The 13,452-nt window shown below is 35.8% G+C and overlaps 1 protein-coding gene across 2 annotated transcripts; it reads left to right on the top strand.

Moving 5' to 3' along the window:
* The first annotated feature begins 5,516 nt into the window (after positions 1-5,516).
* On the top strand, positions 5,517-11,424 carry LOC135651597 (ranBP2-type zinc finger protein At1g67325-like). Of its 2 annotated transcripts, none has more exons than XM_065171799.1 (10): positions 5,517-5,623; positions 6,531-6,576; positions 6,690-6,805; positions 7,125-7,398; positions 7,816-7,886; positions 8,186-8,237; positions 8,319-8,422; positions 10,415-10,445; positions 10,643-10,791; positions 10,986-11,424. In XM_065171799.1, exons 1-10 carry the CDS (start codon positions 5,615-5,617, stop codon positions 10,986-10,988), a joined length of 855 nt encoding a protein of 284 aa, XP_065027871.1. In that variant the 5' UTR covers positions 5,517-5,614; the 3' UTR covers positions 10,989-11,424. The 2 variants fall into 2 exon arrangements, with proteins under 2 accessions (XP_065027871.1, XP_065027870.1); XM_065171798.1 differs by lacking the exon at positions 5,517-5,623 and adding an exon at positions 5,717-5,957.
* Positions 11,425-13,452: the final 2,028 nt, after the last annotated feature.

Raw genomic sequence — 13,452 nt, forward strand, 5'->3', positions numbered from 1 at the left:
TATCTTTTAGCCTTAATTCATTGGATGTGACTTGGTTATTTATGGTGAGGGAGGATCTGCCAGTAGCATCATGCTTGCATAGGAGCCTTATCCACCAGAGTTGGGAGAGCAAGGCAGGACCAGGAATAAAGAAACACCAAGTCTCACATCACAAATTTGTTGATGAGTGATTCCTGTACCAGGATACTTCCATCACACTAGTTCACTGCACTTGTGAAGTAAGCACATCCCAAACATGTGGTGGATGAAGTCTATCCAAGAAATTCTAGTAATGATGATGTAAGATGCTGCTGTGATTGACTCATCCTTGGAAACATCACTCGAGACAGTTTGCTACAAGAAATAATAAAACATAGCTGATTCGATGCACTTGTGATTCAAGCTGTGAATGTTGAAATAGTACATCCCAAATATATGGTGAATGAAGTCTATCCAAGAAATTCTGGTGGTGATACTCTCTCTCTCTCTAATATGGCTGCTACATTGGTGGACTGAATCATCCTTAGAAACTCACCAGCTGTGTGTGACATTTTGACCACTCTAGAACCAATTATACTGGCATCAGATCATTCCTTCCTAACAACTGTTGAGTGATCTTTTGACCACTCTAGAACGATGAGTCAACGAGCAGTTCTTAAGTCATCGAGGTAAGGCTGACAATATAATAATATTCTCTTGAAAGTTTCAGTTTCCACTCCGGTGAGGAATGCAGAAGAAATCGTGCAATGACGATGAGGGGAAGAGAAAACTTGAATCAACACTAAACATCATGAACTCCAACCACAGGTGAGGCTGACTTTTTTAGTTTTATAACCAGAATTCAATGATCATTCATTCATTAAACTCATGTAACATAGTGATTTATCCATTAAATCTGAAAAGTGGGTAATGATTGTTTGTGGAACTCCCAAAACTAATCCAGAATCACACCAGTATAAAAGAAAATGTTCCATCCTAGCAATTGCAAATGCTTCGACATTACTCCATGGAACAGTTATTGATGATAAGTGTAAGCCATGCAACTATAGCTAAAACTACATATCCTCCTATAACATGTCATTTATCATATATGATCGATCTGTTGTTGACAACCCAAGAAAAAAATGTCATCGATGCATAGGCAACCAGGGGAGTACCTTTGTATGACACAAGTATGGACCTAAGAGCACAATCTTCGACTACAATAAGCATCGACCCATACATTGCACCAATGACACTTCAGCTCCTAAACAGTTTATACAGCAAACCAAAGCATCTACCAATGTTTATAGCATAAACATTGGTTGGTATTTAGGGAATCAAGGAAAACGGATCGATGTCACCTTCATGCAGATCCTCCGGTCGGACTGAGGAGTCTTCAACGTAGATCAATAAAGAGTATTTGGTTTTTATTAAATCATTACTCATCATGAATGCCAGTAACTAATATATAAATTTATTGGATGGATTTAAATATTTCATTTTAAGGAATTTATAAACTCTTATCAAGTGTTCATTGGTCAAAACAAATAAAATGATAAGTTGAATGCATTGCAAGTTATGTGGAAGGACGAAATCATTGCAAGTCGCCCTCTATTCCTTCCTCCTCTACCAAATCTCATCCTCTTGGATCCTTTCTTTATCAATTTTTTTTCTAATGCTTTCTCTCTTTATCATTAATATAAATTCTTTGTCTTATCGAACTTCATTCGGAATCACTATTGTCAAAGTCCTCTTCAACAAAACTTTCTAATATGCCTAAGGGGTCTTCTATCATCGACAACTTTCTCGAGCAACTCTCTCCGGAGATGAAGAGCTCAAGTGTTTTATCAAAAGATTGAGCTAAGGGTATCTAGGAAGACCTTTTTTTTGCTCTGTGGATATGTGTTTAGAGGAGTTAATCGACTCAGCATAGTAGCGCCTTAGATAGGCGATCGAGATATGAGAAAGTGATGACTCTAATAGTGTCTCGCTAGGCGACCTCTTGTGCGACACACTGTCACAGACAAACTTCTAAACCAGATGTTTGATATAATGCTTATGTATGTCCGTGTCTTTTGATATGTTGCCTTGTACAGCATGTAGAGGGACGACCGAAGGCTTAATAGTCCCATTTTAGTTGGGTTGGTGGCCTCTTTAGGCTTGTAAATAAAAGGTTATGTCATGTGGACACGTGCGAGAGATTTTCGGTATATAATGGACCATTTTACCCTTTATTGTACAACTGTTCAGAGCTTATAAAGTCTGTTTGTAATTTGTATTGTCTATGAAGTGTTTTTCGGAGATGTTTGCTTATGGATCCCGATTGAGGCATTTTCTCTAACTCATTCTCTCTCTTTCTTGGGTCCTAAGGGACATGGGAGACTTCGGGGATGCTGACCTTTGCGGACGGACACGCAATGGTGCCACACGACTTAGGCAAAACCAGCTAAGTCCATGACAACACGTGAGTCAAGGATCTCCCCATGACTCTCACGTGGCCCAAGTTGAGATGATCGATTTTAGCTACTTATTGCCCCATACTATTCCACCTGTCCTGCTTTGCCCTATCAGGCGAGGGGCTTAAAGTGTCCTCTTATACTAGTTGGCTTGGATCAATGCAAATAGGTGGTGATTCTACTTATTAGGATATGGAGGATGATAAAAATAAATTACGAACCTGATCGATTTGGATCCAAAGTCACTACCTCCTAACCCACCATGCTCGATGAAGATTGAAGACACTTGTCTAAACCTAGGTTTGAGTAACTTTGATGTGAACTTCTTTGAAGCCCTGGTCCAAAAGGTGGAGCCTACCCTAGTTAGTATTAATCTCGTGCTAGTAGGCGAGTCGACGATGACTCAGGACAATGTTGACCTCTCCTTTCCTTGTGTCTCATCTATCTCCTCTAGCGTTATTGGGACTATGAAGCTCATATTTATCGATGGATTGTTGAAGGGTAAATAACATTCTCAAAATCATATGGTTTGACTAGATCTATGATATCTTTTTAGATCATAGAATTATCGCACAGAGAGTGACCCTTTCCCTTCCTCTTTCTTCTTCCTTATAATTATTTTTAGTTAAAATTATCATGATACAAACAGTAAAAAAAACTACTTATTTTCTTATTGTTATTAAGATCAAATATAAATTTTAGATTATCATTTTATAGGAAACTCATTTATACAAATCAGATGCGTATTGCTGCTCGGTTGGGATAAGGATATAAAGGCTTTGCTCTGTTCTCTTCGAGTGCATTTGGAGGCATTCTATTGGCCTGGAAGTCGCTTATGTCCACTCCCAAGTGATTTTATCTCATACTCATTGCTTTCATATAGTTCTATAATCAAATAAACAATTCTATCCCTTTCTTATTCTTACTAGTATTTATGCTAGTAACTATATTAGTAGTTGAATCTATTTTTTGTAATAGCATGGGATCTTTAGATTTTGGTAATATTTAATGGATTTTAATATGTGATTTTTAATTATATTTTTGGACTCTTTTGGATTTAATTCTAGTAATAAATCCTTTAAAAATTTGATTTCGCTAGTTTTTATGATCTAGGTTTGGGTAATGTTAACTTAGTCAAATAATAGGAAAGGCTTGGTTTGGGTCCTAGTCAAACGGTCTTGGCTAATTCTCCTTAGTAGAATATCTTTGATAATTTTATCGTGTTTATATTCTCTTGTTCTAGATCATAACCATCTTACCCTTAAGTTGGTCGGTGAGAGTAATAAGAAGAGAAGTCCTTTTTTCTTTTAACCCATATAGACTGAGTATAAGGAGGTCCAAACCATTATTAATCAATATTAGAATCCTTGGTCATGATCCTATTAGGTCTATTGCTAGTAATTATATGGATATTAGACCTATCATTTTATCTTGGAATTGGAATAGCCTTGATAAGCTAGAAGAAATGTATGATCACATCCAGAGTAAAATCTTAGGCTAAAAGATAAAAAAGCTAAGGAGTCTTTTTTTAAGGAGGGTGTCAATTTTTTTTACTTACATAATCATCTACGAGCTATTATCAGACAAAATAATATTAAATAATAGTGTAAAACCAAAACTAGATAGATTAATAATAGGGATAAATACTAAATACTATCATAATTTGATAAACTGTCATCATCGGAGAAAAATCTTATTTTCAACTTTACTAATTTGATAGATAATCCTTTTTGCCTTATTATAACTCTTGTCTCTCAATTTCTTAGTATTGATCTCTCAAACTATATTGATTTGACTAAATTATTTACTTATGAGAAGATTTGATTGTTCATTTCTTCTCTTGGCTATGGGAAGAGCCCTGATCCTAATGGTTCCACGAGTTTTATAAACAATAATGAGGCACTATTATGGTTTTTCTCATGTCTAAAATAACTCATATAGTTTCAAAAACATAATATATAAGTCTCTCTTGTCAAATTTGAGTTAACAGACGTTAAAGTTTATTTACATGATATGCTGACTCATAATAAATAATTAATATAATAATATATATAATTTAAATAAAAAAATTAAGGTTACCATCAATGGCGAGAGGAGGTGTCGTCATGGAAGTAACCACCAATAACAGCATCGAGCCATCGCTATCTAGTAGGGTGTCATGCATATGCAACATCTCCTGCGCTAACGATAAGCTTAGGAGCTTTCGGTTTTACCTCAGGTGAATGTACTTTGACCAATCCAACGTTAGACACGCAATGGTCTCATGATCCCTTTTCCTCCTCTTGGGCGCCTTCGTTCCCATCGCCTCTCACTTCGTCTGCTCCTGTGTCCCCACCCATCATGCCTACAATGTGGTGGTCCAACTCTCCCTCACCTTTGCCTTTGGTCTCTTCTACCTTTGTCTCTAGCTAGTATGTCACATATTCTAACGTCTGTCAACTCAGACTTGATAAGAGGGTTATATGTATGTTTTTAAAAATATATGAGTTATTTTAGATACAAACAAAATCAAAAGTACTTAAGTGGTATATATATATATATATATATATATATATATATATATATATATATATATATATATATATATATATATATATGTTAAAATAATTTTTTATATAATAATTATTTTAAATATAAATAAACTATAAACACTCAAGTAATGTGTGATCAAAATAAAAAATCACAAAGGCTTCGATGAAACCTAATTCTTTGTCGGCAAGTTATGCAGGTTAGTCGGGTGGACCAAGCTGAACACTGATGGGGGCGTTTGAGGCCCAATCGAAGATCGTAGGTGCTTGCTGCCTTCGTACTATGGAAGTTGGGACTCACCGTAGACAAAATGAGTTTTTGGCAATCGAGGAGGGCAGTTTGGGTGTAAATAAACTTGTGATTGAAACTGATACAAATTAATTCCATTTTTAAGGATTTTTTTTGCATTGCATAATGAGGAAGTTCTCCATTGAATTAATTCTATCTTCCTCACTTACTTATCTTTAAAAGGAATATGAAATAGTAGTTATGAGATTAACAATAATAATAATTATTATTATTAGTTTTTATTTTTTAAAATGTTTAGGAGATTATATATTGGTAAAGCGAAATTAATATAAGGTGCCAAAAATGTAAAAATCACTAACCACTCGCTAAAAGAGTAATAATCCCTCGCCTCCGTCCCGAGCCGAACCCTTTGAGCCGCCATGTCTCAGGTAATCTCTCTCTCTCTCTCTCCCTCTCTCTCGCATGAGACCCTGCGATGGTTCCCCTCTTTGGATTTACTTCTGTTTACTAGATCGGCTCCGGTTCTCGATCTGTCGCCTTCTGTTTCTTCGTCGAGCGACATCATTTTTGTCATATGATTTCCTTGTCGACGTGATTAGGTAGATGATTCCCATCAAATTATTGTCTTATCAAGTGTTCATCGAGTAATTCCGGTCTTGTTATTTTCTACCATTCGTTTCCCCCCTTTCGTGGATCGTTTCTATTACCTGATCTGCCGTCTTTTGTTGGATGTTGGTAGGACGAGCACGTTTCCGTGATTTGGTATTCACTTTTCCATCCAATTGACGCCTCATTAAGTGTTCTTACTACGATTCGAACCTAATTTCGCTAGATCTGTGTGAGGTTGTCTTAATCTTTCCATCAGATTTATGCCTCATTAATGTCGTTCCAACGTAATATTTGGTTCGTCTTGATCGTGATTTTCTAATGATGCCGAAGTTCTGATTGGGCTTAGTTTGTTAGGATAGACTTCTTCTCAGTTTATCGGTATCGGAGGTTTCAAAGAATTTTCCATTCTATGCTTATTAGTGTTCTAAATGTCCACCACACATATACTGACCTTGTTCATACAAGGTTGTTAAGTAGTATTGTCTTTATCATTGTTGTCAACAATTCCTCCTAGTTTTGATTAGGTTGCTTTAGGGCTATAAAGTTCCTTTTTCGTTGGAATCAGTAACATTTTAATCATGTTTGTGCTATAAATATGCGATACATTCTTGGAGCCCAATTTGATGCTACGTAGATGATTGGATGGAGTGAGAACTCGAGGAATTTGTATTTACAGGTATGTATGACATATCATTGTTCAATCACTTCTTGTGCTTTGTGTTGCAGGTGGATAACCGGAACTCATCTGCTGGCAAGCGTGCTAGAACCGATGGTATGGATATGCTGTTTTTTGGCCATTGAAACAGTTGTCTGATCACTTTATAAGTTTATGATCACTGACGGACAGAACGGACTGATCTGTGATCTAACATATTTTTGTTTAAGGTGGCCGCCGAGATGATGATTGGACATGCCCTAGTTGTGGCAATGTTAATTTCTCATTCAGGACAACATGCAATATGCGAAACTGTACTCAGTCAAGGCCTGCCGACCATGATGGGGTAAATCTGTCTTCAAATAGCATGCATATACTACAGGCTGCATTGCGAGATATTAGCATTATTTTATTTCTTTTATTCTTTTCCTTTTTCTTTTTTCTTTCGATCTGTCATTCTCTAACGTTTCCTCTTTTCTAGCATTTTAATATAGCGTTAGACTTCTGTGTACATTTCTTTAAGAACTTCTGGGCATGTAAAAGATGTCTACTGATTTTGCAGCAACTGAGGATGGTTTTTCACTGTCTCAATTTCTCCTCTTTTTCCTTTTTGCTCTGTGGATTCTCTAGTTCCATGCTTATGTGCTAGGATTGTTATTGTCCAGAAATCTGCTGCAAAGTCTATGCAAGCTCCTTCACCTTACACCTCTGTAGCTGGTTACCTGGGTTCTGGTGCCCCATCTTCAATGTATCTTGGTTCTCTGCCATATGGGCCTTCCCTTTTTAATGGTCCAGCACTGACTCCTTATGATTTCTCTTTCCCTGGAGGTTCTGCTTATCACTATGAGTATGGCAGTCGCTTTTCTGTTGGGAGTCCATATGGACCAATGCATATGTCTGGACCTCCTCCTTATTCTAGTGGATCTATGATAGGAGCAGGTAATGACATTTAACCACTCAATGTTTTGTCTGAAATTAAGCTAGTAAAACTTTATTATATATTTTTCCATCGATCATGTCAGTTTCTAAAAATGAGATTGAATGTGCTCCATTTGCATTGACTTTTCCATGCAAGTTATTACTGTTCACTGAATGTTTTAAACAAATTCTTATGGAATTACAAGCCATTGACTTAACGAGTGGGTTATGAAAATTCATTTTAGATTAAGATATGATAAAAACTACTAATCTATGTCAGGGATGTTCACAGCCTCTTATTAGTTAGCTCTGTGTACGCATTACTTTTTGTGGTTTCACCTGGATATCTGGAAACCTTTTGACACTGCATTCAACATTTCTTTTCTGCTTCCTGTCTTTGTTTATATATGTTTTAGCTAATGATTTCTTATTCTTTAGGTGGTATGTATGGTATGCCTCCTATGGTGGATAGATATGGGTTGGGCATACCAATGGGTCATGGTGCAATGGTAAGCTATTTGTAGGTTTTACAGTTAAATGACAAGTTTTTCTTGTTGCTATAGTGTTTGCATTCATTTAGATAGTATCTGGGAAAATAGTTATTTTATTGTATTATTATTATTATTTGTTTCTGAGTGTGACGAGTAGTTTTGACCCACCAGTTCTTAGGACTCAAAAATTGTCTAAATATTGTGTAATTTGATGAGATGTCAAGAGCTTTCGGTTGACTTTTTTTTTACTTGGTCATAATTACTTGATATTCTGTACCATTAAAACAAACAGTAATTCTGGAGTGAAAATTCCGCAGGGGGCCAGGCCTGGAGCTTATCCTAATGAAAGTTCTCCAAAGAAGACTGCAGGTTGTTCTTCTGACATTTTGATGTCCTAGTGAAGCTTTGAGATAATTTCTGCATTTAATTCTCCATATATCATAAGTGCAGGACATGAGAATGACTGGACATGCCCTAATTGTGGCAACAATAATTTCTCTTTCCGAACTGTTTGTAACATGAGGAAGTGCAACACTCCAAGGCCTGAAAGCCAGGTTTGAGTACATATTTTATTTATGTCCTTTTTCTTCAAGATGATTGCTGCCCTGTGTTTTTTCTGTATGATCTTTTTGATTTGAATTTACTGTCTTTTCTCAATAATTAGTGCCGCTGCTCGAATTTGTTTCAGCTTCTGTCCTCTTCATGTCATCAGATAACTATTCATCTTAGCTTGTCTTTTCTTGGCCTTTTTGCCTCAATCACAAGAAAATTTTTAATTGCAACATAGGGTATGCTTATCAAACTCCAGTGATAAGATTTACTAAATTGTGCTCTTCTATGGACAGCTTTAATTGTTCAGCCTTAGTTGTAAAAAGCTGGAGAATAAGCAATCATACATAGTCTTCTTGAATCTAAACAATTCCAGGATTGATGCTATTGAATATATATATTTTTCCTTTTCAAAGAGTTCTGTTATTTTGATCCTCTTTATGCATGGAAATTATGATGCTTCAACCAATAAGCAATCTATTCTAACTTCTTGATTCATGGAGTCTGAATGTCTTCAGGAAGTTGTTCGACCTAAATTGTCGAACCAAACTGAATTAATTTGTTTTTTCCCAACCATGATGTAACCAACTATGCTGGTTAACCCGGTAACCAGATAAACGATTTGATTGGTTCGATTATATTGTTCACTGGTCAACCAAAGTTCTTGTACCAAACAACAAAATGCAAAAAAATAAATCTGATAGATTATACAAGTTGGCCTAAACAATTAAACACAAAATTATTTTAAACTAGATAAATAACATTTTTATTAATGCATCACATGAGAGTGAAACAAGAGAAAGCAATATCCAATTTTTTTTGTGCCAAGGTCTTTAACATATCTAAGCTTGTGGCCAACATAGTCCATTCTGTCCATGATTGGTCCAAATTCGAAACTACATTTCCAAATGTCCAAAGAGTATAGCTTGGATCATCTGTTTAGGTGTCTGGGTGTCTGGTATTGGTTGGATGTATTTAACTGATTGAACCAAATTGAGCACATAGAGCTTGGTCCAGTTATATTATTGTTTAGATGGAAAACCATACTTGAATTTTAAATTTTTTTAAAAAAAACTATACATATAAGCCACACCTGAACTGATCCAACATCTTTACATGTCGCCATCATTAGCATTACTATCATTTATTTTCAAAAGGACTTAGAAACAGCAATTCAATTCCAAAATGTTGTATATGCCTGATTGATTCTTTCTGTACATCGTCTGTGTAATTGCTTACATCAAAGTATTTCCCTTGAAAAATCAAATTGATTGTTGCTTTTTGAACAAATATCAAAATTATAGTCCTCTCGAATCCCATGTGTCACGTTAAAGCTTGATTTTCTCAATGTGGGTATTGGTTCACAATGTGACCCAGGTTATTGTTGACTCAAATTATCTTGGTAGAAGAAAACATATGGAAGCTTGGCTGACTATAGAATTCAGATAAATTCAGAGAAAATAGAATTACTGGTGTATGCTTTTGATTTGTCCAATAGCCACTAAACTTGGAAGGATGAGATGATGGGTCGGAATTCGTGGATCTATATCTACATAAATAAGGGATTGGCAAAGTAATGCATATGTAGAATCAGAGATGTTTGCAGGAGGATTTGCTGAAGTCCACAAAGATATCTTTAATGATCTGCATAGCTTGTCATTATTGCTTTGTTACTGTTGATTTTGTGTGCATCTGTGGATTTGTGTTCATATGCATGTATTTGTGAGGTTCTTTCCTTGATGAAGGCTGATAGCTGTTTAGAAAAGGTGGGGAGCGTTATCGATATGCTAGATATCTCTGATCATTTTTTTGGAAGATAGACGTGGAATCAATGAGAGTCTTACCTTAAATCTGAGAACTTAATTTCAACCTACTATGACAGTTTTTCACTTAACCTTTTTTACTTTCACCCTAGTAATACTTCCAATTTTGGTTTTTTATATCTAACATTCTAGTGCTAGCCTTTGCTGATTCTGTTCTTTATCAACTTTGTGCAGGGCCCAAAATCAGAGAATTCAAAAGGTTCCAGTAAGTACACTATGTATTTTTCATTTTTGCATGCATTGAGAAGTGAGAACCACAAAAATTGCTTCCTAAATAATTAAATATTGTCACTACAATGCAAATCTTGTTATATCCTTATTGTCACCTTCTTTTTGTGGTTGATGCATGTTGGTATAGAGAACTTTTCAGACTTTTCTCGAACCTTCACATTTTTATTGCAGAACCAAAAATACCAGAGGGCAGCTGGATGTGTGAAAAGTGTAACAATATAAATTATCCATTCCGGACCAAGTGTAACCGACAGAATTGTGGTGCAGAAAAACCATCTCAGACACAATCATATGGGCTGACATCCAGTGAGGATGATCAGGTTCGTTGTTGTGAACATATGTACTTGTACATGTCTCTTATGTTGGGCTTGAGTAGCAAGTCTTGTGAATATAAAATACATGATATAGCCTTTTGTATTCTGTTACAAAATATCAGTATTTCTAAAAGTTTTACTTTAGTTTCATCTGTTGTCTTTTCCTGCATGCATTGATCCAACATGTGGTTATGTTACAGTGAGTCCTAGGACTGTTGTGAGGGTCAAGAAGGTTCAGAGTCATCGTCGGCGTTGCACACCTTTGATGTCTGTGGTCGGTCATGTGTCCTATAGTTGCAGCCATGATTATGAGTTTCTTCACCCTCATGCGATCTAAGTCGAGTCACAGTCGTAAGGGCAACAAGTCTTTGGCAATTCACATCTGGTATTTTGGCTTGTGCTGGCCTCTAAACATCTTTATCAGGATTCAGGAAGAATGTTCACATATTTGGTCTGGTCAGATCATGGTACTTGCAGACTGGTGCATGTGAATGCTGTTTTTCAGGAAGACCTATGTGTTAAGTTCAGCATTGTTCTGTTAAATTGTTACTTAGATCCTCTGGAAACTTACCATAGTTGTGCTATTTGGATGTTACCCCCTGGATTTTATTATATGATATTTGGATTATGGTTTCAGCATTTGTTAGATTTGTGCTATGATAATTCCTCTAGGCTTGTTCATCAATGGAGACTTCACCCTTCTGAAGCCTGAGAGTAAGTTTTGCTTGTTCTTTAAATTCTTATCCTCTTCCATTCTTTGGATTTTTTTTATAAGGTTGAAATTGGGATATGTAGGGTTGTTTCTAGCTATCCATCATCATGTTTAACTTGTAGAATTTACTTTAATACTTCCAATTTTGGTTTAAGTTTATATCTAACATTCTAGTGCTAGCCTTTGCCGGAGATTTACATTGTGACCTCGTCATTCTTTTTAGTGTTCTCATTACTTGAGTTTAGAGTATTTTCTACTTGGTTTCCACTCCGTACAACATTGATGCTTTTTGTTAATCTTAAATATATTTTTTTCTGGAGTCTCGTTTGCTATTAGAATCTTGTCTACAGTGAATCCTTTCTAAAGTAGAATTGTGCCTTAATTTTGTCATGCAAATTAAACAACAAACCTGTGCCTTTTTAACTTATTATCTTTTAAACACATACAAAGTATGTGTTTTGCCCATTTATTTAAGGAACTCAGCTGTGTTGTCCAACGTATATATATTTTTAGTGTCTTAAGCATGTACCTTAATTTTGTCATGTTACTGGACTAATAACTATAAGGATCCTTCTCCCGGCCAAGGGAGTTATTTTAAGTAATCATTTTAGGCTTTTCCAATGATATATCTTGGAAAAGTTGTATATAGTTTTTCATTGTTTTGTTAAGTACTGAACTCTCTTTTTGATGCTTATGCTAAAGATGATGGTTGGTTTTACAGGTTTTGTTTAATTTCCGAAATAATGATCTTTGTTTGCAGCTAATTCTTCGGATCCTTTGTTTTTATTGGAAACATTGGTAATTCTACGACCCCCCAAAACATAATGTTACAAAAAACAAAAAGAAAACATGGAGTGTTATACGGCTGACACTTGTTGTCTTAGGATTAATCTTGTGGTCTCAAAAGACAGTTGAAATACCTAAATATGTACATCTAGCTGCCTTAGCGCTAAAGCAAAACAAAATTGAACTGCTACCTTGCTCTACCATTTGTTAGTCGTACTATTTGCCCACTGATAATTTTTTTTCTTACAATGGACTTACTGAAAGAAAGCTATTATAAACCAAGATATGTGCTAAACATAAGAGACTGGCTGAGTGAGGGAGACTGGTCTTTGAGTTGGAGATAAGAAGGTGCAGATGTGGAATATGAAGACCAGAGGGGACACCAAGATAGTTGTCTAACATCTTCTGCTATATTGATACATATTTTGTTCCAGAGTGTAGTATGACAGATTTTTAGTTCTCTATATTGATGCTATGATAAAACAATGAAGTGTACATAAGGAAAACTAGGTATGATTTGTAGATTTGATCGTCTTTTCTGTGGTTTCATCTTTGGGTGGTATAATGCTACAAAGACACTATACATTTGGATTCGCAGACACTGTCATTTACTGCTGTTTGCTGTATAACCATTAGAATTATTTTGGTTTAGATCTGTCAGTTTGGAACTACACAAAAGGTTATTGACAGTGGCATTTTGATATTATTGGAAGTACCTACCAGTTCTGAATTTTTTCTAGTTGATGAAATATGTACAGGAGACATTTTTTGCTGGCACTGATTCCACAAGAATTTTTTCTAGTTGGTTTGGTAAAATATATTGAATAAGGCTTAGAATGCTAACATTTGGCAAAGGCATCGACCTCGTCTAGTACATCATCACTAACTAGGTGTAAAAATATATCGGATAAAGTTTCGAATTCTCTAGCCAGAGATGGCTTTGACCTCGTTTCTCTCTACGTCAGCCACGACCGCATCCCAGTCGAAACATATAAATAATACTGCAGCCACGATGATCACAACATGTAAATTTGAGGCAAGCGATTTCTTTTAAGAAAGAAGCAAATGCAAAGGATCTTTAAGCTTGATGAATGTCGATCGCAAGTACAATCATTTGAGGCAGCTGATTTCTCTCTCTGTAAGAAGAAGCAAATGCGGAGGATCAGTAT

This window comes from Musa acuminata, chromosome BXJ3-10 (genome assembly GCF_036884655.1).
Source record: "Musa acuminata AAA Group cultivar baxijiao chromosome BXJ3-10, Cavendish_Baxijiao_AAA, whole genome shotgun sequence".
Lineage (NCBI taxonomy): Eukaryota > Viridiplantae > Streptophyta > Magnoliopsida > Zingiberales > Musaceae > Musa > Musa acuminata.

Excerpts from the sequence above, each read along its gene's own strand:
- LOC135651597 (XM_065171798.1), top strand. The coding sequence starts at position 5,925 with ATGTTGGTAGGACGAGCACGTTTCCGTGATTTG. Across the intron at positions 5,958-6,530 it reads GAGCACGTTTCCGTGATTTG|GTGGATAACCGGAACTCATC; the intron begins GTATTCACTTTT and ends TTTGTGTTGCAG. Across the intron at positions 8,423-10,414 it reads CTCCAAGGCCTGAAAGCCAG|GGCCCAAAATCAGAGAATTC; the intron begins GTTTGAGTACAT and ends AACTTTGTGCAG.